Source organism: Tripterygium wilfordii, chromosome 18 (assembly GCF_013401445.1).
Source record: "Tripterygium wilfordii isolate XIE 37 chromosome 18, ASM1340144v1, whole genome shotgun sequence".
NCBI classification, from domain to species: Eukaryota; Viridiplantae; Streptophyta; class Magnoliopsida; order Celastrales; family Celastraceae; genus Tripterygium; species Tripterygium wilfordii.
This window is the reverse complement of record NC_052249.1, coordinates 11,247,785-11,274,361: the sequence shown is the minus strand read 5'-3', so window position 1 is coordinate 11,274,361 and position 26,577 is coordinate 11,247,785. Positions and strand designations below refer to the sequence as shown.

The following is a 26,577-nucleotide window of genomic DNA, read 5'->3' as shown; positions in this document are numbered from 1 at the left end:
GCCGCTCTGCCCTTCATGATATGCAGATTTTACTCTTATTTATTGTTGACAGACCCAGATGCATGACCGTCATTGTTAAAACAAATCAACCTTCAGAGATTCTACCATTTCAATTACTCTTCATTTCATTACTAGAAATTCAGGGTCCAGAAAGCATCCCATGACGTAATAATGAAAAGAAGAGAAAACAGGCCCACCAGAAAAATGTGTTTACATATGAAACTTCCCAATTTAGGAAGCTAACTTGCCCATCATTGTCAATGATTTTGCTTTCTAGGAACAAAATGAAAATCAAAAAGAAAAAACTCAATGGACAAAATTTTCAGAATGTAATCCTCTTCCGACCGGCGAAAGAACTGTACACACCTGTACTCCTCCAGCATCTAGTGGTTCTGAAACACTAGCTGTTTGTACACATTATACAGGTATACTTCTACAAAAGAAATTTTCAAGGAAAGCCACTAATGACATTTACACATTCACAACCTTTTCCGCTTTGATTGCATCTAACGACTTCAATTCAGCCAACAGCTGCTCAGACTCGTGCTGAACAGCTCTGAGCTCCCTTCTAAGTTGGGTTAGCTGCACAAGTCAACCAATAATTCTCATCAGTTTTTCAAAAAGTAATTGTTTTTCACCACAATTAAAGAATGGTTGCGTCTACTATGTTTCAGGACATCCACGACCTCCATTAGCTAACCACACTATTTCCAATTTGACGTGCATTTTCTCTTCTTCTCTCTCATAAACCCCCACACACACACTAGTACCTTGCCAACACCATGGTGATGACAGCTATTCATACGGTAACTACTCACACACACTAACACTCTACTACCGTGACAACTCCTTGTCGACGACAACTATTAACACCGAAATACAACCAAAAAAAAATCATGAAGGAATCCTAATGACTAATTTCAGGGGATTGGTTCCGACATATCATTTTATTTCATCAAATGGTCAATAAGAAACAACTGAATACTGTTGCATGTAAATTACCTTGAGATTAAGTTCTTCCTTCCTCTCCTCATGTTCCAGGCATCTGAACACAACAAACAGGCACATCAACGTTTTGCACAACGAGAAAACAACCACCAAAGGGAAACAGCAACTAACTTCCCTTTGCAACTAAGTATGGCTCTTGGCTCAGACACTGTCCTATAAGTAGGGGGCTCCTAAAAATAAGGCGCTATTGGGGCGTTCTATTTGCAACATGCCACTTATATGGTTTCAATTCTACAAATGTTGGTGTATTTGTTTCTTACGGGCCTAAAAGTACCGCTTGTTTGAACAGTTAATCAATGCAAGTATAAGAGAAGTGACATTGAAAAAAATAGATTTCTAAGAATATAAACAAACGTTGATCAAGGCAATCCCACCTTTCATATCCACTTCAGCTACAAAGGACAAGTAGGTAAGTTGCTGAGTATGTACTAATTCTAAATTTCTAAAATACTCACTTGGCATGAAGTTTCCTGTTTTCCTGCATCAAGTACGCAGCCTCTGAATCTTCCAACTGATTTTCAGTAAGCTACCAAAAAAAACGAATATGTTAGAAAAGATACCATTCATGGCTTCGAAAAGAATTGCTCAAAAGTGCAAAAAAGACAACAGAAAAGCAAGAAGGATGAAGAGAATGCAAAATTTTCATGAAGCAAAAGAGTTGCTTTTACGGGAAAATAGTAGAAAAAATTTCACATTTCTCAAGACAACCAACAATTGGAATTACCAACACTTGTCTCACAGGCGGCCAACAACAATAATACATTTTTCATGAGATGCTCCTTCTCCAATCATCACTACATTCAATGAAATTCAAGGCCAATAACAGAGGGGAAAGGGCACGAAGGACGAAGCCTAATGATATATGTCATTGATAAAAAAATTGTGATCTAGACATGACAGTAGAAGCAAAAAAACGCAAGTGAAATTCATGAGAATGCTGGCTTTTGAGTTGTAATGGATCATGGTGGAAGTGGAACTTCAACGTGAATAAAGTACAGTAACTCCATACGTTTGTTTCAGAATGGCGTTGAGCATCATTGGACCTTTTTACCGCTTGTCTCTTCACCTTTTCAAGTTGCACTAACTCATCATGCCCCTTCCTCTTCAAATGTAAACCTGTCATAATGCAAATAGACTCTATGTCACTAAATAAACCTCTTAAGTTAAATATCAAGATCGGAATTTCTGCAAGCATATTTTATGGGAAGCATCAACAGCTGTCTTAAAAAGCTCCACCTGGAGGACCTGCTTTCGCACTATCGACGGCAGGAAAAGCTTGATTCAATGTTACAGGTTTCACTTTCCCGCTATGTGGCATGCACCGTGATGAATCTTCCCTATCCACTGGGGCTCGAGGCCTTTTTTGGCTTTGGTATCCAATTAGAGTACAATGACAATGCCTGTCAGAGTTCGAAAAGGTGCATCAGGTAGTGGATACATACCCCAAAAAACCAAATACAAAATACACATCACTAGGTTATCTAGCCGCCTGGTACTGCATGATAACTTAATGGTTAATAGTGTTAGCAGACAAATTTCCATAGTTCTAAATAGATGTTTGTAACAAGTACAATAAGTCCTAGAAAGCAGAACTAAATTGAAACTTTCCAGAAAAATCATTAACATGGACTACTGACATGCCCTAAACCGTACAAGTTGATAACATAACGATCAAATGAAGAAAAAAAACAGGACTGGACAATGAAAACTGGAACAATTATGGAACAAGTACACAACTATTTTAACCACTGCTGCAAGAAAACAACATGCTTTGCATTTAACTTGAACAAGAGGCTTGCCTCATTTCGTTTTCAGTGGAAAAAACTGTCGTGTCATTTTCCAGTCATTGGAAAATATGGAAAAGTTAATTGGTACTCATGGTAAGTGTTTAACCATGGTAGTAAGTCATACACAATTGGCATGAAAAATTTTAACGCTAATTTTTGGCTCATCGATGGTGAACATTGAGCAATTAAACCAACAAATAATAATGGGAACTTTGAAGTTATTTTCTAAAATAACTTCTCAGTCCACGTACAATAAATTATTTTCTAGAATTTACAGTAAAATTTGTTCTCTACAAAAACACTCTGAAAAGTACAAAAAGGACTTTCAATAAGCTATTTATGAAAACAAAAAAAACTATGAAGTTACCAGTATTCTGACGTCATGTCCTTCAGGCGTACTTCAAGCTTCTGAAAAAGAGAAGTTTTCTCAAAATCTTGCTTGTTATGCGTAGGCTCAACAAAATTTGCCTCCAGAACACCTAAAAGAATATCAATAGATTATTTCAATCTACAGCGGAAAATGAAATAAGAAAAAAAGAGAGAAGGCAAGAGCCTTAGCAGCATCTGACCAACCACTCCTCTTCCTCGGCTATCCGAGGTGCTTAAGACCTTCCAAAATGGCTGCAAGGAAAGAGAAAGAAATCTTTCAGCATTTGCAATGTAAGCTTGAAGAAGGAAAACAAAAATGAGGAAAAGACAACAGATTCTAAGATGAAACATTTGTACATCACATCACAGGGAAGCGATAAATTTTAATGGGATTATGCAAGACTCATCAGTGATATATAAGTTTTTACCTTACCATTTGTGGATTCATATTAAGAATTAAGCCTAATACATTTGTCAAGGCAAAGACGTGACCATTGTTTTTTAACTTTAAGGTAAAACTGAAGATGAAATACTACATCGAAAAGGTTATACAAACCACTATAAACCTAGGGGGTAAAACAAGCCTAAACGCTTTACGATGCAATAGAAGCACGTTGTGTTAGGTCAATGTCAGCCATCTATTTCACCATTAGTTTCTACAGAGAGGGATTTAGCGATGTTTTAATCACCATATGGTTGAACTACTTGCATACTAGAAGTTCAGTAGTGGATGGGAACTGGCAAGGCTACTTCAAATTGGTTTTCATTTTTTCCCTTTCGTGTGAGTGAGAATGGGCCTTTCACCTATTATTGAAGCCAATAGTTTGATAAAAAGAAAGGTAATGGTGCTCAGCTACTGCGTTTCATGCAAACAAGATGAAGAATGTATTGACTATTTTCTTCCAAATGTACATCCAAAATTTGGTTCATCCTCATTCGGAATATTAGGATTGCTTGGGAAGTTTTGCCCAGAAAGTAACTAAGTAATATATGGGACAACTTCCTCATTGCTTATCATGCATAAATTGAAAGGAAAGATAGCTTCTGAAGAAATTAAGCATTACATGAACCTTCCTCCAAGATGGGCCCTTCCAGGATTTGTTTGCACTGCACTGTGAATCTCTGAATCCTATTTTCCCAATATACTTTTATGATTTTAAAATTTTTTAAGTCCTTAACTTTTCCTTCTTGGCATAAAGTTATACACCCAATCTGCCAAGGTTGTGCCAAACAAATTATTACTTATCAAGGGGGAAAAGAGCAACTAGCCAACCAAAAAAGTTATTTTATACAGGGTAAAGATATATTTCAATTTATTCCAGATACACCATCAAGTACAGTGCAGAAAATAATTGTGCACCTAAAATCCTGCAAGACGGGGCAAAATGTACGATAAAATTATAAGTTCACTTGAATAAACAAACACAAATTAGAGATGCTTACCAGTATTAGACGATTTTTGTGATATACATTGAAACCATGTATGTTAAGATGTGGAGCTTCCTTTAGAAAACCAATTGTAGTTATTACTTGACCCTACAAGAAAGCAAAAATGTGGCACACGCAACTATCAGCAAATTAAACTCAGAAAAGATGAGGAACAAGATACACAATCACCACACCAAGACACATGATATAATTCACACATATAACCTTTAGTAGGGTGCACAAAGAAAAACTGAACACACAGGGTTATACACTCGCCTATGACTGGAAAACCAAAAGAGCATCAAAGGGCAACTCCCCAACAAAGTCCTAATACCATCATCAATGCACACGTACATTCAAGAATATACGCATGAAAGACCAGAGTAATACTACCACATACAATTTTACCACTTAAAACTGCAATATCAATAACTAAAGTTCTCCTCAAAGAGGCAGTGACCCCTTTGTCAGTCTGACTCAAACAAGTTGTTAGAGGAACAACTGGCACAAAGAACACACAACGCTAATGCACAGAAATTAATTTTCAATTTTTTGCAAAAAAAAAAAAACAACCCTTGATGGAATGTCAAGTGACCATGTTGAAGGCTCCAGTTCAACTTATGGGCCAGCTATATGGTATAACTAAAAAACATAAGAGATGTTACACTAATTATAAATATAACTTATGCCCTCCTAGTGCAAAACGTTTCAACTTTCATTGATAGAAATTTAGTTCTCCGAAACATTATTTTCATGCCATCAAAAACTTAAGATGGAATTAAGTACACCCCTGCGCACGTAAAGAAAAAAAAAAAAACAAAGGAAAATGTGATGCATCACAATTGGTGAATGGCATTTTTGCCATTCCAGAATGGATGAATAAGCCAAAACCCAGAAGTACAAAATGTTGCGGGCAAAGATTGTTAAAATGTTTGCTTGTGTTCCACATTGTATTCATACTCCTTGATAAATCTTCTACTCGCTCTATGTAGCAGGCAGATATAAATTTACGTAATGGCATTTAGATTTCTGGATGGTTCAATTTTTCCATAGCATACACTGAGAAATTTAGTCCAGGACTTGGACAGGAATTTAGACCAGTCACTAATTCCAACCAGATCAAAAAGATTGAATAGGATGCAACTTACAACAGCAAACATGAGGTTCATATGAATCAATATTATTCAACAAAATTGAGATGATAATCAAACAAAACAAAACTACCTCTAAGCAGCCACCACTTTGCGGTCTATACAAGATGCATTCTGGATATTTGAGATCTTTGGCAATGCTATGATGCTCAACGACTTGCCCTCGCAATATTATGCTGAAACTTTCGGGTATGTGTAGATACAAGATGGACAAGTATACCTGTGCACAACGAATGAGCTAAACATAGCAAAAGTATCTGCACAAAAATTTTATGTAAACAAATTGCCAAACTATACTTACACGAAGAGAATAATAATACCGGTTAGCAATGTGCCCTTCATTTACTTTACTCCGACGGATTGTCTCAACCTCTTTTATATTACCACCAAGACAAATATCCTGAAATCAGAGAGCCAGAAGAAGAATGCACAATTACATTAAAAGAGGAAAAGAAAAAGCGAAGTGGGAGTAGTAGGGGTAAAAGAAACTTTGACCTGAATATCGGTATCAAAGTCTAGCTCCATGTTCCCCTCATCATCAAACCATAAATTGTAGAGGACAACTTTTGTGCCATGAGGTCCAATGTCATCAAACTGCCATGAGATTTGCCGCAAATGATATTGAGAGAACAAAAGAGAGAAATACTATTCAAGGCCACAAGAAAAGCATGAAAAACGTATGACATTGCATAAGATCAAAAGGCAACTTTTCTCAGAACCCCCTACTTAAAGAAGAAAATGAAAGGTTATTAGATAATGACTCCAGTATAAATGTCTAATAATTCAAGCATGTCAATCCCAAGAATTAAGGATGGGTAACCATGCAATCTTAGAGGGTGAAACCTCTTAGCCTACACCAAAAACTTGGACTAAAAATGCCTTCAGAAAAGGATGAGGAATTCATTAGTAGGGATGATTAACCATGTCTGTGTAAACCCTCTTTCACATTAATAAAATAGAATCATCTATGCAAAGTTTTTGGCTTTACATGGTATATCTATCACCCTTGCCAGAATGAACATTGCCATATTTTTGGCAAGCAATTGGAAGTTGTCCAAACCAGTTACAAATTTGATCTAGTCGCTCAATTTTGAAGTTGAACAAAGATTGGCATAAGTAAAGATCACCAGAATTGCATCTCCACTTTAAACCACAATCTCTGGGAGTCCACACTAAAGTTTCCAAGAGTATAATCATCATATACTTTATATCTACAGAGTGAATACACTCGATGCTTTCAGATTTAACTCATATGGATAAAGTACCCAGAGTCTGTATCCTGCAAAGATTGCTTGCGCACACTCCCATTCTCTGTATACAAAGGCAGTATATCGTCCAGTATAAATTCAAGAGTGTCAGCTTACAGAGCAGTTGATTGCTCCCCCACAAAGAAGGAAATAATTAAAAGAAAAACTACTCAAAAATGTGATGCAAACATGACAAGAGTCTAACAAAGGAAGAAACATTGGCACTAGAGATATCTTGAATTAAAGGGATATCATCATCATCATTAAAGTCTTTATCCCAAAAGTTTGGGGTTGGCTACATGAGTTTATGAGAACATCAACGGGAATCCCACCCAACGATATTCTAATTCTAATTTAGAATATAATCCGGAATGAAGAATGACAGCAAGGAATGAGCTTACCTGCTTCAGAAGCTCCGATTCTGTTGAATAAGGAGACCACTGCAACAGCATAGAAAGATTAGACATAAAATGTTCTTTACCAAACCGGGTCGACATTTCCAACATGCCACTAGTCTCGTTAAACTCATAATCCACCTGCACATGACACGATATCATGAGGTAGGTTTTCAAAATAGTAAAAGTAGTAAAATCAGTACAATAGGAAGAATACGTAGACAAGCAGCGGTTTGTACCGAAAGATATTATTCCATACAATGTGGGGCACAGACGAGCACAACCAGCCAAGCAATTTTGTTCTACACATCCCCTCACATTAACCCTAAGACATTACATTGACATATACTAGTCTGCCAACAACCACCCAAAACAAAATAAAAGAGGGGAAAAGGAGCCATATTTCATTGCTACAAGCCAGTGCAAAACAAGATGATAATCTAAAAACCTTCCATGAAAATGATAGGTCCCATAGACAAGGTTTTCTTCTAAAACTGTTTAGTGGTAAAGCACGCTATGCAACGTACTCATATAATCCATTTCTAGATTGCCAAAGGCTCTATTAAGGCATGACATTCAAGTTAATGCTCTCCCTAAATTCCATGGAAGTTTCAATTGCATTTATAAAGCTTACATGCTTCACTCATTCTCAACACATAACCACAGCATCCTGCATAAACCAATTCATATTACACCTCGAGATTACCTTCACTCCAACAGATAGGTAACTCAAGATGGTAATTCTAGCATGGAAGTGCCAACTTTATCCAGTAATAGAATGAGTCACATCTATTTCTGAGCAAAGCAAAGAATATACAGCCCATAGCACAGAAAACACATTGGAAACCTAAAAAACCTTTGTAGGGAAATGAGGACTCACCATTGGCACTACTATTCGATCATGTCCTGCTCGGGTCAAAAAAGTGTAAGAGAGGAGACCGATGCTTTGAGTCAACAGCCTATGCACGCAATACGATGAGAAATTTAAACGAGGAACTACATACTACAATCACTGATAGATAAAGATATAGGGGAAAATTCTGATATTTTCAAAGCATAAGTATACAGAATATATAGAATGCAGAGTAGGTTTAGAAAAACTCAAGCATTTATGCATGTATCCTAGAGGAGGTACATCAGCCACTACCAATGGAGAAAAATGAACCGTCCAAATGATAACTAAGCAGTAATAGTGAGATGTCAAGGTAGTAAAAAAAAGCATACTGGAGTCAAACCTGTCGTCCAAGTGGCGGCTGAACACAATAACATCGGCCCCAAGTCTCATGGAACTGGTCTTGAAGCCGTTACCATCTGAAAGGGCACAAGTTAACCAATAAATAAACCGCAGGAGAGTGACATTTCTATGGATTTGTGACAAGATACACACATTGTCCAATTGCAGATTTGGATTTCTTATCTGAAAATCCAAAACTCATACAACGTCGCATTGCTTCAGGGTCCATTCCACTGCCATCGTCTAGTTGAGAAATATCAAGTTTAAAGAGCTCAAGAGTTAGGTTACGACGATATAAATAAAATAAAAAACAATAATGATAACGAAACCAAAAAAAAATTACAATCGCTCATCAATTATGCTTAATAATGGTCAGATTACCTTGAATTAACAGAGCGGGGCTTCCATCCCTTGGATTGGAGGTTTTATCTACAAGGACAAAAGTTGCCCCATTTTGGATCTATCCAATTACAGAAAAGGCAAAAAAAGGGAATGAATGTGAACTGAAAAGGTATGAATAGTAAGTTACCACACAACAGCTTATATAAAATTATAAATCAATTTAACAATCACCTCATCAACTGCATTATCGAGCAGTTCAGCTATTGCTGCGAATAAGATAGTTTTAAATGCAAAATGCAGTTAGATATATTCATCGATAAATAATAACAAAGAAATAAGCAAAAAAATCAAACCAGGTGGCTTACCACCAAAGGCCCACTTATGTGAAGTGGCATTTGAGTGAAGGAACATGGGGTGGACATGAACACTATTTTTCCCATCTGTTATGTTTAAAAAAAATACATGAATTTCAGAAAACAACAAATGAAGAATCTACTTATCTATAAAACTCTCCACATTATAAAAGTCTATCAGTTTTATAATAAGTTAATGTGAAAATCAAAGAAATCAAAGCTAGTCGCTAAATTGTGTCGTGGGACCTGTTATTCAGATGATTGCATGAGTAAATCACCAAATTAAATTCAAACAGATCATCCTTGAGAAACAAAACCTAAGATTGTGGCTTCATACTTTGAAGTGTGATATTGGAAACAAGCCCATCATCGTAGTTCCCAGCTTTCCAGAATTGTCGACAAAGTGGTGCTGGACATATAGATGATGTGGAACAAACACCTGTATCATCCACAGGAGATTGCCCCTGCTCTAATAAACTAGAGCTACTTTGATCGGTAGTCAAGGCGTTTGAGCTTCTATTTTCTTCAGATTCTTGTCTTCTACATTGGTTTTTGAACTTCTTGTGTTCGTTTAGTCCAGGTTTCCAACAATCTTTTTGTTGCATCATGTTCCCAATAAAATCTGACTCCAATTTAACAGCTTTCATGTTTTCAAAAGTCGCCATCACTACATAAGTTGCAAACATTATAAACACTTTTGCTTTTTCTACAGGTCACAAATCTACAGAATAGGAAAATAAAAGCCACACCCCTTCAGCAAAACACAAAAAGAGAGGGGGAGGTGGGGAGAGGGTAAATCACAACAGAAAATCATAAGCAAACCCTCAAGGAAAGGAGTTAGAAAATTGTAAGTGCACAACATCAACTTAAAGCGCAGAAGGAAAGAGCAGAACTTTCAGATCTAATAAGGTTTTCTAAATGCCATCAAAGTACAGCTATTCCTCTCACTGGAAATCATCCATAACAAAAGCATAAGAACCATAGCCACATGGCCCCATCCTCTCATTCCTATGCTTTTTGCAGCTTTCTGTAACAGCAAAACGCTTTTGCTACTGGAGAACTCCCACCTAACATAACATATACTTAGCTCCCATGCAACCAATCATATACAATTAACTTATCAACCTGTCCAGCATTTATTACAATATATACATCAAATACAAATAATCTTGCTCAGCTCAATTAGGTTCTTTACTACAAGAAATTTTTTTAGCATGGTTCCTCTTAACGACCCAACATTCCATTGTATACATCATTGCCAGATGTCTAACAGATCAGTACAATTCATCTTTTAGCTCCACGGATTTCCCTTGGTCAAACAAGACACTGGAACTGGATGCATTCTTCCACTTTCTCGAACTAGCTTTTATTCAACCATATAACTCCACAACAACAATACTTCATTCTGAATTATACTAATCCTCTTCTACTATTCAACCATTATTAAATTTACGCTTCATATTCTATTTTAGTTCTAGTCTAAAGTCTTTGAGTTCCAGCATATGGCTCCATGATTCCAATTTCAAACAAGTTCTTACTATAGTCTTCATCACTAAGAAAGTATCGTTTCCAAACCATGTAGGTATGTATGCCATGACACATCATCCAAAACAGCTCTTATAAGCAAGTCCATCATAGAAAGAATGAGGTTTAATGCTTGTCTTTTATGTTAACCTATTTTGTAGGAAAGTTCTTTCACATATCCTCTGCTTATCCATAGATGACAAGAAGTGCCAAATACCCAAATTGTCTCGATAAGACATTGGATTTACAAGAGGCTTCTAGTCAAATGGAAGAGAAACCAATTTCAGAGACATGGATTACTATAAAAGAAACACTCTACTGATGTTTCCTTTTTACAAGACATCCCAATGACTCCTTTCTACAAGACAGCCCAACGAAGTTTCCAAGAAACCAACATAGTCCAACTGGGTATTATACCAACACTTCGAGACCATAATGCATATCCAAAAATGCACAACCTGGCACATGGGAATACATATCTCCATAATCATTGCCTAATAACGAAACCCGAAAGTCCTCAAATTGCAAATGCATAGAACCAATGCTGAAGAGGAGAAAACCATACTCAAATCCAGTAAATGAAGCTTGTACCTATCCCATTAAAAAATGTCATTGTAGGTCTCTAGCCTCTTTGCAACCAATACAATCATAATCAACTAGGACATCAAGTAACTAGGCAAACCTAAAAATATTCTCTCTATCAACATTAGCCGCACCCCTTAAAAAAGGAAAATCTCCTTCTAACCTACAACCAACATAAGAAAAGCCTCCATCCATACATTTAAAATCAACTAGCAAAGTTAACTTAACTCCTCACAATGAATTCACTTCACTACAAAGTCATATCCAATAGTTGTCAAAGGTGCTAGGCGCACTCAAAGCGCAAAGGGTCTTCTATCGCCTAGGCGCAAGGTACAAGCCCGAGCAAAGCAAGGCGTAAAATTAAAAATAAAAATAATTATAAACTAAATAAAATCTAAACTCATAAAGTATGTGATACGTGTCTATCTACATGTTTCCAGGCTTGTCCATCTGTTCTGATGTAATGCAACTCTGATACAAGTATACATACTGCAAACAAGTAAATTACCTAGTCGGGAGAGAAGGGACGAGAATGAAGCGTGAAGACCCTTCACGAGAGAAGGCGCGGGAGAGGAGTGAAGACCCAAAAATCGTACTTAGTCGAATGCTTCACGGCGCTGGGAGAGAAAAGGAAGGCCGAAGGGGAGGGAGAGAAGGAAGAGAGACGGGAGGCGGGAGTAAGCCACGAGAGAAGGGGCGGGAGAGAAGGATGATCTTCAGTCTTCAGTCACGAACGATGATCTTCACGGAGCTGGGTTGAATCTGAGGTTAAAATTTGTTGTTTATCAAAGCCCTATAACCAAAATTGGCCCATAAAAAACAAAACCCATTAAAATTGGCCCACAAATAATACGACCCCGCTTATTTAGCGCTTGATGACAGGCGCACGCCTAAGCGGCGCCTTGCGCATGGTCCAGACTCCAGACTCCAAGCGACAGGCGCAACCATAATACCGTCCAAAATTAAGATATTTGTACGTAGGTGAGTCATCTTAATGTGTTAAGATTATTATATAAAAATTTTAATGTCATGTTAAGTTCAATGTATTCTTGTAATGATTTTCTTTTTTATACTTAAAAATTAAAATAAATTCATTGAGAATATTTGTTTTTAGTTTATTATAAATTAATAAATAATTTTAATTTATTATTACTTACATTTATACTAATATATTTTTATTTATAATTAGAATAATGCTTGAGACCCCCAAAAAGTGACCCCAAAAGACCCCATTTAATGTAAAGTGTTGGATGTGAAGTGGGTCCTATATGTGTGTTTTTAATCCATGGCGATTTTAATGCCACATAGATTTGGGGACTTTTGGGGGTTAAATTTTGAGCAGTCTCTAGCATTGTCCTTATAATTAATATTAATTTTTTTTCTAAAATTAATATATAAACTATAATATATTTGGCAAACATTTGAATTTTTACTTGGAATCAAACAAGAGCAAACTACATTTTCCTAGTATGTGCAACAAAGTTCACCCTCTTCATTGGGTTGAACTCTGTATCCTACCTCATTATAACAATAAGTTCTACATCTCACTTTAAAGTTTTACAAGCATAGACAGTCTCTTTACAAGCATTTCTCAAATTTGCAGTCTCGAGTTTTCTCCGGGAGAGGGATTTGATTCCTGCCCGGATTGATTGGTTTCTGAAGAACCAATTGATTCTTGAATAGCCGGAATGGATGACAAACGACTATCACTCGAAGATTTGTTGCGCGCTGCATAGTCCTTCGGGGTTACATAGCTTGTAATAATAGAACTTTCGTTTGAGTCGTCTGGACTTAGCACGCTGGCATTCAAGAATGGAGGCTGCTTCGGTGAGGGAACTACGCATTCTTTATCATTTAGCATCTGAACTACTTCCGACATGGACGGTCTTAATGCAGCTGAAGCTTGTGTACATAGAAGACCAATTTGAAGCACTTTGGATGCCTCTTCCTCTGGAAATATACCTTCTAAACCGGCATCAACTGTTTTTGTTAAAGTCCGTCTCTCGTAGTGCTTCCAAACCTGATACGAAAACACGACTAATCAGCCTCTTAGCAGAATCTCAGATACACAGATTCCATTTTTAGATAAAGGATACCAAGATGTTCAATAGCTTGATCATTCAAAGCTCAAAACTCATCAAGGTATAATTGTTTTTTCCCACGTTAAACATTAGATGGCTAAGAACGGAAGATTCCTTATACTCAGGCCGTCTAGAACTAAATGGTACAAGTTCTCAAGAGAACAGAAAGTCGCTAAGAACTGAATGCAATCAATTTAAGAAAATTCTTCCATGTCCAGAAACTTTTGATTCAAAGCATGAAAGAGAAAAAGACCATTTGAGTATATTAGTATAGTAAGTGAGTGAAAAAGGAGTATGAATCTTACGGAATGCAAAATCGAATCTGAACCCTGAGAAAATACAGTATTTTTCCTTCCAGTAGAAATCTCGAGAATAAGCACGCCAAATGAATATACATCTGCCTTTTCTGTTAACTGTCCTTTAACTAGATATTCTGGAGCCATATATCCCCTGCAGGAAATATTTATCCTTAGAAGAAGCAAATACTTGTAATAAACAAGAAAAGCTAATCAGAAAGATGTAATAAACAAGTCTGTTTTACAGTACCAAAGAAGACAAGGAAAAAAAGGGACTGATGCGCTTACAGTGTTCCCGCGATTCCAGTGCTAATATGGGATTGATCAGAAGCCGCACATCGAGCAAGCCCAAAATCAGCAATCTTTGAAGTAAAATTCTCGTCAAGAAGAATGTTGCTGGCTTTTATGTCTCTGTGGATAATTTTTACTCCAGAACCTCCATGAAGATATGCAAGCCCCTCAGCGATCCCGAGAATCATACTGAACCGCTGCTGCCAGTTGAGAACATGTATTGTGCTCTTAGCTGCCAGAAATAAAAGTTGTATTATTGTGCATGATATAAAGTTGATGCAAAGCACAAATATAACTCAATTCAACTGCATGCTCTAGCAATGAAATGAAACGCATGACCATTTGAATGCAAGATTGGCATTAGGTAAATTTTCAAGCAGACTTCTGCAGAAGTTTTGGGGAATTCCAAACAAAGTATTCCAGAAGTAAACCAAGTTAGAAAGTAAATGGATAACCTACCAAACAAAATTTGATCGAGGCTTCGGTTAGGCACGAACTCGTAAACTAAGAGGCTCTCTGGTCCTTCAATGCTGCAACCCAAAAGACTAACAATATTCTTGTGTTGAATACCACTGATTAAATTTACTTCATTGAAAAACTGATCCACCCATTGCCGTGTATTATAGACCAATCTCTTAACTGCAACCACTCTCCCATCAAGTAGAATCCCTTTGAAAACAGAACCTGCTCCTCCTTGTCCTAGTTTCCTCGACTCATTGAAGTAGTCGGTTGCCTTCTCAAGTGCTTCATACTTGAAATTCAAACTAGATCTGTTTGACGAAGCTAGAGCTTGACGAATACTATTTTGATCTAATGAAAAAGCCAAAGCAAAGCACATCGCATTACAATGCACACAAGCGAAACTATTGAGGTTACAGACAATAAGTTTTATGAAAATTTTACCTTTTTTCTTCTCTGATAGTCTCTTGTACCCTATATAAGCGCCAAAAGAAGCAAGGAGAACAAATGCCACCGCTGATAATACGATTCCTATGATAATTCCTTTGTAAGAGTCTGTAAAAAAAGTAATTAAACAGGTCAATTATAGGATTATACATACCAAACCACGGAAATATGACGGTTTTTTGTTGAAATAGTTAATCAAATGCATTAAACGTCTCTCTAAGAAGATATTGAATTAACATAAAGCTGTAAGATCTTCACTGAAAAAACCATTGAAATTTGGAAATCCAAAACCTCCACGAAAAAGTCTATCCACAACATAACTGAAGAAAGAAGTTAAACCTAAATCCGAGTTCCAAAGAGAAAAGGAAACCATACAATAGGACACTGAAGCTTGAAAAAATCAATACCCAACAACATATAATAATGTGAACATTCATGCTACAAGAACTCTGAAGGAATATCGATTCTATTAGAACTACTGTCTAGTTCTGCCTTCCCAAACTGAAGGGACAAGAAATTTCTCTTTAACTGGTAATCATAAGCGGAAACAAAAAAGAAGGAATTACAGCACACGAAAAATCAAAACTAGAAAATCAAAGCTGGAAATTGAACGCATCCTTCAGAAACAGCTCAAATCATAAACATGAAATGTACTAAAAAATCTCTTCTTCGATAAGACAAGAGATCAAGAACGCCAAAAACAAAGAAGGAAAAAACATATGAGTCACATCATAAAAGTTCGAGGCTACGAATTCCAACCCTAACATTAAACTCACCCTTATCAGGACCCTCCTCGGTGTCCACAGCAATGTTGAAGAATCTCTCCGTAGAGTACCTCATATAACAACCAGCATAGAGTGCCCTGCCACCAGCCCCAGGCTTACACTGCCTCAACTTAGACCCTGCTAAGTTCAGACATAACCTACAACTATCAGCATCGAGCGTTGTCCAACACTGTGCCAATGCATACACCGCCACAACGCCTCCTCTCACCTCCGACACCGCAAAACCCTTATTTACCACCGCCGTTTCAGTCACATTCTTGATCACTTGAGCGACCTTACTGTTGAAATCCATCAATAATGACTTATCCGTCAAAACCTCCTTCGACGAGCTACAGTTCACATAGTCGTATTTCGGGTCAGTGGCTTCATTAAAGAAGCTGTAGTTATCGTAACGAAGAAAGCAACCATCGAGAAAGATACGAGCAGAGCTGCTAGGGAGACATTTCGGGAGTTTCACTCTGCCTTCGCTGAAACAGACCTGGCAGTCAACAGGGGATAGATCTCGGTGACATTGGGCCATACCATAGATCGCCGGCGATGGTGTGGCGACGAAATAGGATCCAGAGAGATGATTGGCGACTTGTTTAATTAGGTTGTGCATCACATTATAGAAATTAGGAATGAAACTCGAATTGTAAGGGTTCTTATCTGCACCACAGACAAGATGTGATTCAGAGGCTCGAGGGTCGGAGAGAGCAAGCGAGAAGAAATTTGGCAATATGACGAACACCCAGATTAGGTTTTTAGACATTGAGATTGCGAAATGCATTGAACTTGAAATGGTACCTCTGATTTGATGTTGGAATTGAAGGAAAACAGAGCATTTACCTTCAATGTCGACAGATCCTCTGTTTTTCCTCTCTCTCTCTCGCTCTCTCTGGATATGGTGGGGATTCGAGAGCGAGAGAGACACAATTCCTATGAAGGAACGATGGGGTGGTTTTGTGCAGCTGATGGTCTCGTGAATCGTTTTCTACCTTCCTGCATGATGATAGTTGAGAATGATTGGTTATTGGGTTTCTGGTTTTGCTTTTAACAGAGAGAGAGAGAGAATTGGGAAGAAAAGAAAAACAGAAGGAGTTATTACACGGGGTAGATGAACTGGCTTTTATCTGGGTGTCGTTTTTCTTTATTTAGTATGTCTTTTGTCAACTTAGATCACAAAGAAAGAGCAAAATGTCCGAATATAATCGTTTTCCACATAAATAAAAGGAAAAGCTGGTCATTGGGTTTCTTGAGGAAAACGTATGGTATCCGATCTACTAGTGCTTGTTCGATGTTTGGACTTTGGACTTGTTTATTATTTATTTTGACCCAAAATGGGCCCTTATGTACTTGGGACTTGGTCCACGAGTTTATGGCCGCTGGATCATTGTCATTTAGTCTTGGTTGACTTTTTGTGAAACATTCCATCATCCCAATACCTTGTTTGACAATTCTATGGCTAGTAGCTAGGTTTTGGTTGACTTTAGTGAGGCATTTCATCAATCCATTAAACTACGTCTTTGCTAGTATTTTCCTTGAACCAACCATACTCTTTGTGACTGCAATCGTAGCATTGAACGATGACCTAATCGAGTAAACGCTGAATCTACAAAGAAGTTTGTGAAGAGATGGCTTTGACAAGCCGTATTGTTTGAGCCCGAAGCCTTGTTTTTTCTCATTTTCCTGGTGCACAAATAATTTTCCAAAAGTGGCCTTTAAACCATTTTGACAATGATGCGTAATGGATGTAAACAAGTGGTTCAATATGCAGTACCTTATCCCCTTTGGGGCAGGTCGTGGATTCAAGCCCCACCAAGGTCTTTTTACTTGAATTTATGTTATTTGGAGAATTTGCTTAAGGGAGTTGCTCCACTACCATCCGCCAAGTTTAATGTAAAAAGCGGAGTATATAAACTGGATCGTGCATGCAGATTAAACAGTAAAATCTTCAATGAACCGATTACCACGTAGGGATGGATAAGTTAAAATGCCAGCACTTAAGCAATTGAACCTATAAATAATTGGTAAAATTGAACGATTTTTTAAAATATTTTGAAATGCCTTTTGAATTATTTGTTTTACATTTGTTAACGTATGATGATGTGAAACTTGATTTTTATATGTGTTGGGTATTTATTATTTTGTATTAAATATACGATGTGAACTTGATTTTCTAATTTCTTAGATTTTTTATGAATGTTCATATGATATTATTATGGTATTTATTTTTAACATTATTATTATTATTATTATTTATTTTTAATTAAATTTGCAATTCTATCCGTGACCTATTGATTGAACCAATGATCCAATCTCTCGCCTGGATCCATGGCATTGTTTTTATAACATTGGTTAAAAGTGTTTTCTTTTGGCACATTTTATGACCAGGCTAAAAAAATATATGGTATTTGAAAGATGATAAATATTTCGATTTGGCACAATTTAATTTTTAGGGATTAATTGTTACATTGGACATGGGACCAGCCCAGCCCACTTAAAAAACTGATAAGCCCTTGGCTTTGTTAGGGCACATTTTCTTCGCATTTACGTTGTTCTATTGATGATTTGATTCAATGAATTTGTTCAAGTTTTTATGGTCATCCGATGATTTATGGTCATCGTCGGATGATGATCTCGAAGAGCTTCTAATGTTGTATCTTGCATCAACAGAATTGAAGAGAAAGAAAAGATCAACCTCGCGTGGTTACAATAAAACGAATCGATCCCGCTCGAAACGACGATCAACCTACTCTAACGGTAACGTTATCATTGTCGCGCGTTCAAAGCTTCTTCTTCGTTTATTCCCTGAAGTGTTATCATCTCATTCAGTGCATAGTTTTTAGAAGCTGGAACCATTTGCGTACGTTGTTATGTGCTTCAATGTGTGTCCACAACCCGTTCGATGAAATGTCCAAAAGAGAGCGAAAGCATTTTATTTGTATTTTAGCTTATTAAAAGTCTCTTTTACTTATACTAGTCTTAATCAGGCAAACAAAACTCTAAACTTAACTATTTGCGTATGGTGTTTGCGCTTCAGTTTGTGTCCATAGCCTGTTTGACGAAATGCCCAACTATGGCTGTGACAGTTAGCTGTCCAAGCTCTCAGTTTACTAGTTACTGGTCACCTTTTGTAGATATGGATGTGGGGTACTGCTATCTAGACGGCAATGCAGATGCAGTAGAATTTTGTCCGCATGACTCGTATCACCATGTCCTAGCAGCTGCCGCATACACTCTTAAAGAAGGGGACCAGCCCAGTCGGTCAGGGAGCATTTCTCTGTTCAATGTTGATGCTGATGCTGGCCGCTTCGATTTGTTTCATCGAGTTGACACTGCGGGTGTCTTTGATATTAAGTGGAGTCCCGTTGGAGGATATCATTCCCATCCTCTGCTTGCTCGGGCTGATGCTGATGGTTGCTTGAGGATTCATAGCTTTGATGGTAAGTTCTTGCTATGATCAATTTCTATAATATGCGTTGTTTTCTTGTTGTCCTATAATCTGCACAAGAAGTGTCACTTGTGTTCTTCTGTCATGGACAATTGGTTAGCTAGACTAACTTCGAGGAAGCCAGACATCTTAGGTCACAATCAGAGGCAGAATAACTTTCTTGATTCGTGGATGAAAAATTGTAGTACCCAACAAGTTAGTAACTAGAAAATCCCAACTTCTATAGATTCTCGAACACTTGTCCTGCGTAACAACCCCAAAAACACTCTTGGTTTCTTATTTTAGAAAATAATCGGCTTATGTTAGCAGAGCTCTAAACTCTGTGGCATTGCAAAATATTTAGCTAATAATGGGATTTTTGGGATGTTTTGCACAGTGTCTTTGAAGGAAATACACTGCTTCTAGTTTACTGTTTTTTTAATCCCCAATGCAGGGTGCACTATAAGAGAAATAAGTGGTGAAAAGATCAGTTCCTCCATGTGCCTTTGCCTGGACTGGAACCCCTCAGCCACATCCATCTCAGTGGGGCATTCAGATGGTTCTGTCTCGATAGTTTCCCTTGCAGATTCCCAACTCAAAAAGCTTCAAGAATGGAAGGCACATGATTTTGAGGTTTGGGCAACTTCATTCGATATCCACCATCCAAATTTGGTATATACTGGCGCAGATGATTGCAAATTCAGTTGTTGGGACACACGTGACAGTCCATCCAAGTTGGCGTTCCAGAACTCCAAGGTCCACGAGATGGGTGTTTGTTGTATTGCAAAGAGCCCTAGTGATCCAAATATCGTACTTACTGGCAGTTACGATGAGAATCTTAGGGTTTGGGATGTGAGGTCAATCTCAAAACCAATAAACGAGGCTTCGATAAGTTTAGGGGGCGGAGTTTGGCGAATCAAGTACCACCCTGTTGTACGAGACCTGGTTTTGGCAGCTTGTATGCATAATGGGTTTGCCGTTGTCAAGGCTAATGGTGAGAAAGCTGAAGTGGTTGAAACTTACAGTAAAAATAAACATGGCTCGCTGGCGTATGGAGCTGATTGGCAGAGGCGGGAATCTCTTCAAGACAGCAAAAGGAAGAGGAGTGTGGTAGCTACTTGCTCATTTTATGACCGTCTTGTTCGCATATGGATGCCAAAATATGTTGATGATGATGGTAAATGACTTTGTGCACTTATGGAAGGTTGCCTAGGTTGATTGCAAAGATTCTATGATGTTGCTTTTGGGTGCTCGTTCATACCATATCAGGTATTGTTTATCTATTACACCCTTTTTACGCTCACAAATTAATTGCATTTGTGACATTTCCTAGTTCTGGTCCTTCCGGCTATGTTATTGATATGTAAGGTGAGGTCAGACAGCCCTGCTTAAACACAAGAGGGGCCTCATATTACACCGTGCTAGCTTTTCTAGCTAAGGAGGTTATGATTTTGTATACCTAGATGCAAGCACGTTTTCATTCAATTATTGTTGTTGAAATAACTGTTGGTTACAATTAACCTTCTTCACATTCAAAATTTTGAGATTACTGAAAACATATGGTTTTAGACAAAGATTTGGAAGCCATTTTTGCATCCAAGTGAGATTTCACCATTTTTAGGACAATGAACTATTTCAGGAGTTGCATTAAGAATCACTTATTTATGGTTCTAAAAGCTGTTTCACATTTTGAGACAAAACAACTCTCTCTTTTTACAATTTTTAAGATATTTAGTAGTTGTAGGTAGTAGATGCAGCACAAGATGTATCTTTGAACACATCCATGTGGTATTATTCTATACAAAAGTAGTTTCTTCTCTCCTATCATATTACTTGCATAGATTGGGGGGCATATCATCTTTCAGCTCTCTATCTGACAGTACAACTCCTGATTCAACCAGGTCGCCATGAGTAGGACTTCGGCCATAACATAAGCGACAGATCCAATACGTACTCCTACAAGTAAAGGGGGTTCGAAGGGATATGAATTGCGTTCGAAAGGTTATGAATCGATTGACAAGCCAAACCCCAATATCTTGATTTCTAATGGCAATGCATCAGGAACCCATATAGATATACTCTGCTGATACACGACCAATTAATGTTGAAGCAGGGTTAGGAACAACGAATCTCTTTATGATAAACAGATTCATTTTGCAAGTTCGTTATTACGGGTAGTTCTCACAAAGGATCGGATTGATGACGTATACAATTCTTGAACATATGAAGCATCATTTATGATTTGTCAGGCTATCCGCATCAGACACTGGTAAATGAAACTGGACTCTAAATGTAGAGTTTCATTTTTGTCTTTTAGTGAAAATTGGGTTCACAGCAGTCACTGGGTATTCAACTGTAAAAACCATTCTAGCTACAGTGAACCCCACATGTTTGGGCTCACTGTAGCAAACGCTTCCTATTTTTTTGATTAAAAAATAGGAGAACAACAACCCACATTGATAAGGACCATCCGATTGAAGCCACGTTGATGAAGACCATCACATTGTAGGCTTTGTTGATGAAGGCCACGTTGAATAGCAACACACGTTGATGAAGACCTATTAAATAATAGGCCATTGATTCAATTGATGAATGGCCCAGATTAATCCACTAATTTTATATTTTTACATTAATTATGTAATGGCACTTAATATTAATGTATTGATTTAGATAATAATCCATTAATGCATATAATATTTAATTATATATGTAGATTAGTCCATTTCTTAAAGATAAATATTAAAATGATTTAGATTAATCCATTAATATTTAAAACGTATTAACTTTAAATTAATAAAAAAATATGTAATATGAATATTTAAATGATTTAAAGTATGGTTTAGAGTGTCTGATTCGTGAATGTACTGCTAAAGAAACTGTAAATTTGTAAAAAATATATAAAAACTGGACATTTGAAATTTTTGTTAAGAGTTTTTGCTGTGGATAATCTCAACATGGGCATTTCCTGAAAGCAATTTTGAGCGGTACTTTGGTAAATAAGATGTCGTAAAAATGGTAATTAATTGGAATGGTGGGGACAAAATGGTCATACCATGACAAATTGCTAAATTCAAAAAAGAAAGTATTTTAATCTGATTTACAACATCTCTCCCGAACCTTCTCCCTCACGCAGTCTTTTCTCACATGCACGGTCAATGACGGGAACGAACTTGTCCGGCCACCAATGGTCCCAAAAGAACCGGACGACTTGCAGGAATAATTCCCGACCAACCCCACTTCGAATCGTTGACCGTGGCAACTAGAATCGTGCTCGAAACTCGCACCATCGCTAGGAAGAAAGGCCTGATTCGGTTGATTCCGACGACATCTCCGGCCATCGAAGTTACTGTTGGACTCAGCGTGGTGAGTACGACGTTTCCCAACCATTTTATGGTCAAAACGAACACCGGAAGCCACACACACTTACTCTTTGGCCCATTCTTCAGATTCTATTTGCTAATTTACGTATATTTCAATTCGGTTACTGTTTATCGAATTATTTGTGTGAACCTTGAGCTATTTATCTTTGGGGCAAGTACTGAGTTACTCACCACCTTTTGATATGACATTCCTATAAGTTACACTGATTCCTGAATCTGATTCTGAATATTGTGATAATCTGATTCCTAATTATGTGTTATTTTGATTCTAGAACTTTATGTTATTCTGATTCTATTTGATTACTTGATGACTATCCATTTTCTCGGGAGTTACTATATGTCAGGATGCTGTTTGTTAGCGACAGCATACGTTACTTAGTCTTGGTGCACCAAGTATTGATATTGGCACCGCATGTGCTGTCTGATATGGGCACTGTAGGTGTTGTGATATTTTGATTCTATATGATAGTATTCCCTTTAGATATGTTTATTCGGTTTTTTACTCTTGGTTGCTTGACTTATCCCCTTTGTATCGTTTAAGTTACTATTCATTCACCGAGTCTTATGACTCACGCTTCATTGTTGACATTTTTGTTTTAGATCGAGTAGATTCGACAAATTACAGATCGTCTTCAGTTTCTTAGAATTTTATCGTTTCTGGTAAACGAGCCTAACACCGTTGTGTGGGAAGTTTTTATAATATTTTGTATATTTCTATTTTGTTTAAATATATGATCTTAGAAACTCTGCTAACTACAAATATGATATTTTGCTCTGTAAATTTAAGTGCCCTGATTGTATTCAAACTTTTCTAATACTCTGAACATTTTTGTCCATTTTGCATATCTTCTTTATTTATTCCGAGGCTTGTGTGATCTTACTGTGCCTCCGAACCCATTAAGCTCATGTGCCGGTCACGTATTCTATTTGGATCATAACAGCTGGGGTCTCCTGTATTTATAAGAGTTGAATCACGTGATACGCAGGTGTCGACTGAACTGACATTCCTCGGCTTTGATTGGGCCTTAGGCCTTCTGAATTTCAAATTTTTGTAGAGAATTTGCTTAGGGGAGCTGCTGGAGATATGGTCCACTACCACCCGCACAGTGTGATGTTAAGAGTGGCATGGTTTGGCATATTTTATGGCCCAGCCCACTTAGAAAACTGATAAGCCCTTGGCTTTGTTAGGGCACAGCTTCTTCCCATTTACGTTGTTCTATTGATTCAATGAATTTATTCTTTCTAAAAAAAAGAAAAATGAATTTATTCAAAATTTTGAGGTCATCCGACGATGATTATCTCGAAGACCTTCTAATGTTGTATCTTGCATCAACAGAATCGAAGAGAAAGAAAGGATCAACCTTGCGCGGCTGCAATAAAACGACGTCCGTGAATCGCTCCCGCTCGAAACGACGATCAACGTACTCTAACGGTAACATTATCCTTGTCGCGCTTTCAAAACCTTTTTTCCCCCTATTCCTCAAGTGTTAGTATATCATTCTACGCATATTGTTAGATTTTCTGTGTATGCACTCGCCAAACAGAACCCCAACTGGAACTGTTTGCGTGCGTTGTTATGTGCTTCAATGTGTGTCCAGAACCTGTTCGATGAAATGCCCAAAAGAGAAGGAAAACATTTTATTGGTATGTTAGCTTATTAAAAGTCACTTTTACTTATCCTCGTCTGATAAGTTAGAAGAGCTTTTTGTATATTTCAAGTAAAAGATCGGAGAGAAAAAAAAAAGCCAAAAAATGATCAAGTGGTTATGATCAACCCAGGAATCGCGCCCGCTCTAAACGAGGTTCAACCTACTTTAATGGTAACACCATCTTCACCCGGCTTTCAAAAGTTTAAAATTTTGTTATCCTCCTGTGATATCTTTAACATCTAGTTCAACTCGTAATTGTTAGAATTTCTGTGGGCATTTTGTTGATTACCCATTCTGAAAAAATGTGCATATGCATTCAGGCAAACAAAACCCTAAACATAACTACTTGTGTATGGTGTTTGCGCTTCAGTTTGTGTCCACAATCTGTTTGATGCAATGCCCAACTATGGCTGTCACAGCTCTCAATTTACTAGTAATAGTCACCTTTTGTAGATATGGATGTGGGGTACTGCTATCTAGACGGCAATGCAGATGCAGTAGAATTTTGTCCGCATGACTCATATCACCATGTCCTGGCAGCTGCCACATACACGCTTAAAGAAGGGGATCAGCCCAGTCGGTCAGGGAGCATTTCGCTGTTCAATGTTGATGCCGATGCTGGCCGCCTCGATTTGTTTCATCGAGTTGACACTGCGGGTGTCTTTGATATTAAGTGGAGTCCCGTTGGAGGAGATCATTCCCATCCTCTGCTTGCTCAGGCTGATGCTGATGGTTGCTTGAGGATTCATAGCTTTGATGGTAAGTTCTTACTTTGATCAATTTCTATAATATGTGTTGTTTTCTTTTTTGTCCTGTAATCTGCACAAGAAGTGTCACTTGCATACTTCTGTCATGGACAATTGGTTAGCTAGACTAACTTCAAGGAAGTCAGACATCTTAGGTCACAATCAGAGGGAAAATAACTTTCTTGATTCGTGAATGAAAAATTGTAGTACTAAACAAGTTGGTAGCCAGAAATCCCAACTTCTATAGATTCTCAAACACTTGTCCTGCGTAACAACCCCAAAAATACGTTTGGTTTCTCATTTTAGAAAATAATTGGCTCATGTTAGCAGAGCTCTAGACTTCGTAGCTATTGCATCATTGCAAAATGTTTAGCTTATAATGATATTTCTGGGATGTTTTGGCCAATGTCTTTGAAGGAAATACACTGCTTCTAGTTTACTGTTCTTTTAATCCCCGATGCAGGGTGCACTATAAGAGAAATAAGTGGTGAAAATCTCAGTTCCTCCATGTGCCTTTGCCTGGACTGGAACCCCTCAGCCACATCCATCTCAGTGGGGCTTTCAGATGGTTCTGTCTCGCTAGTTTTGCTTGCGGATTCCCAACTCAAAAAGCTTCAAGAATGGAAGGCACATGATTTTGAGGTTTGGGCAACTTCCTTCGATATCCACAATCCACATTTGGTATATACTGGCTCAGATGATTGCAAATTCAGTTGTTGGGACATACGTGACAGTCCATCCAAGTTGGCATTCCAGAACTCCAGGGTCCATCACATGGGTGTTTGTTGCATTGCAAAGAGCCCTAGTGATTCAAATACTGTACTTACTGGCAGTTACGATGAGAATCTCAGGGTTTGGGATGTGAGGTCCATCTCAAAACCAATAAATGAGGCTTCAATAAGTTTAGGGGGCGGAGTTTGGCGAATCAAGTACCACCCTGTTGTGCCAGACCTGGTTTTGGCAGCTTGTATGCATAATGGGTTTGCCGTTGTCAAGGCTAATGGTGAGAAAGCTGAAGTGGTTGAAACTTACAGTAAAAATAAACACAGCTCGCTGGCGTATGGAGCTGATTGGCAGAGGCGGGGATCCCTTCAAGACAGCAAAAGGAAGAGGAGTGTGGTGGCTACTTGCTCATTTTATGACCGTCTTGTTCGCATATGGATGCCAAAATATGTTGATGATGGCAAATGACTTTGTGCACTTATGGAAAGGTTGCCTAGGTTGATTTGCAAAGATGGTATGATGTTCCTTTTGGGTGCTTTTTCATACCTTATCAGGTATTGTTTATCTATTACACCTTTTTCTCGCTCCCAAGTTAATTGCAATTGTAACATTTTCTAGTCCCGGTCTTTCCGGCTATGTTATTGATCACGTTGACTCTTAGTACAAGCGGGAGGTTGTGTGTTCATGTCTTATGATATAAATTTTACTCGGCTCAGCGTATGTAAATCGGTGAATGCCACCTGCGTTATCTTTCCGTCCTCAAAAAATTCGAGTTTTTTTAAAGCGTACTTTTAATAATTAACAGGCCCATGGGCCATTAGTTAGCCCAAAGATCATTAGCCCTGCAAAAAGAAAAAGCTTACGTATACAGGTGGACTTTGATAATCA

At 37.8% G+C, this 26,577-nt stretch overlaps 3 protein-coding genes across 13 annotated transcripts; 1 reads left to right on the top strand and 2 right to left on the bottom strand.

Moving 5' to 3' along the window:
- Positions 1 to 169: 169 nt before the first annotated feature.
- LOC119983303 (protein MICRORCHIDIA 6-like) lies at positions 170 to 12,162 on the bottom strand. 2 transcript variants are annotated; one of them, XM_038826966.1, is made up of 20 exons: positions 11,929 to 12,162; positions 9,652 to 9,981; positions 9,327 to 9,401; positions 9,193 to 9,227; positions 9,001 to 9,079; positions 8,773 to 8,862; positions 8,621 to 8,696; positions 8,266 to 8,344; positions 7,392 to 7,526; positions 6,239 to 6,337; positions 6,045 to 6,143; positions 5,817 to 5,963; positions 4,608 to 4,700; positions 3,365 to 3,416; positions 3,163 to 3,274; positions 2,245 to 2,408; positions 2,018 to 2,124; positions 1,464 to 1,534; positions 1,003 to 1,045; positions 170 to 582 (listed from the first exon to the last, which is right to left on the bottom strand). In XM_038826966.1, exons 2-20 carry the CDS (start codon positions 9,977 to 9,979, stop codon positions 472 to 474), a joined length of 1,995 nt encoding a protein of 664 aa, XP_038682894.1. In that variant the 5' UTR covers positions 9,980 to 9,981; positions 11,929 to 12,162; the 3' UTR covers positions 170 to 471. The 2 variants fall into 2 exon arrangements, with proteins under 2 accessions (XP_038682894.1, XP_038682895.1); XM_038826967.1 differs by lacking the exon at positions 9,652 to 9,981.
- Positions 12,163 to 12,829: 667 nt separating this feature from the next.
- Positions 12,830 to 16,911, bottom strand: LOC119983283 (cysteine-rich receptor-like protein kinase 1). Of its 2 annotated transcripts, XM_038826944.1 has the most exons (7): positions 16,608 to 16,910; positions 15,771 to 16,427; positions 14,992 to 15,102; positions 14,548 to 14,898; positions 14,086 to 14,320; positions 13,807 to 13,951; positions 12,830 to 13,440 (listed from the first exon to the last, which is right to left on the bottom strand). In XM_038826944.1, the coding sequence occupies exons 2-7, from the start codon at positions 16,378 to 16,380 to the stop codon at positions 13,012 to 13,014; spliced, it is 1,881 nt and encodes a 626-aa protein (XP_038682872.1). In that variant the 5' UTR covers positions 16,381 to 16,427; positions 16,608 to 16,910; the 3' UTR covers positions 12,830 to 13,011. The 2 variants fall into 2 exon arrangements, with proteins under 2 accessions (XP_038682872.1, XP_038682871.1); XM_038826943.1 differs by having other exon boundaries at positions 15,771 to 16,911.
- Positions 16,912 to 18,296: 1,385 nt separating this feature from the next.
- On the top strand, positions 18,297 to 26,404 carry LOC119984243 (diphthine methyltransferase homolog). 9 transcript variants are annotated; one of them, XR_005464842.1, is made up of 4 exons: positions 18,297 to 18,521; positions 18,899 to 19,204; positions 19,646 to 20,460; positions 21,093 to 21,443. XR_005464842.1 is itself a non-coding variant. In XM_038828103.1 (4 exons), the coding sequence occupies exons 3-4, from the start codon at positions 24,676 to 24,678 to the stop codon at positions 26,155 to 26,157; spliced, it is 1,032 nt and encodes a 343-aa protein (XP_038684031.1). In that variant the 5' UTR covers positions 22,297 to 22,554; positions 23,908 to 24,003; positions 24,674 to 24,675; the 3' UTR covers positions 26,158 to 26,404. The 9 variants fall into 9 exon arrangements, 8 of the variants coding, with proteins under 8 accessions (XP_038684027.1, XP_038684029.1, XP_038684030.1 ...); XM_038828103.1 differs by lacking the exons at positions 18,297 to 18,521; positions 18,899 to 19,204; positions 19,646 to 20,460; positions 21,093 to 21,443 and adding exons at positions 22,297 to 22,554; positions 23,908 to 24,003; positions 24,674 to 24,979; positions 25,430 to 26,404; XM_038828099.1 differs by lacking the exon at positions 21,093 to 21,443 and having other exon boundaries at positions 19,646 to 20,747.
- The last annotated feature ends 173 nt before the right edge of the window (positions 26,405 to 26,577 follow it).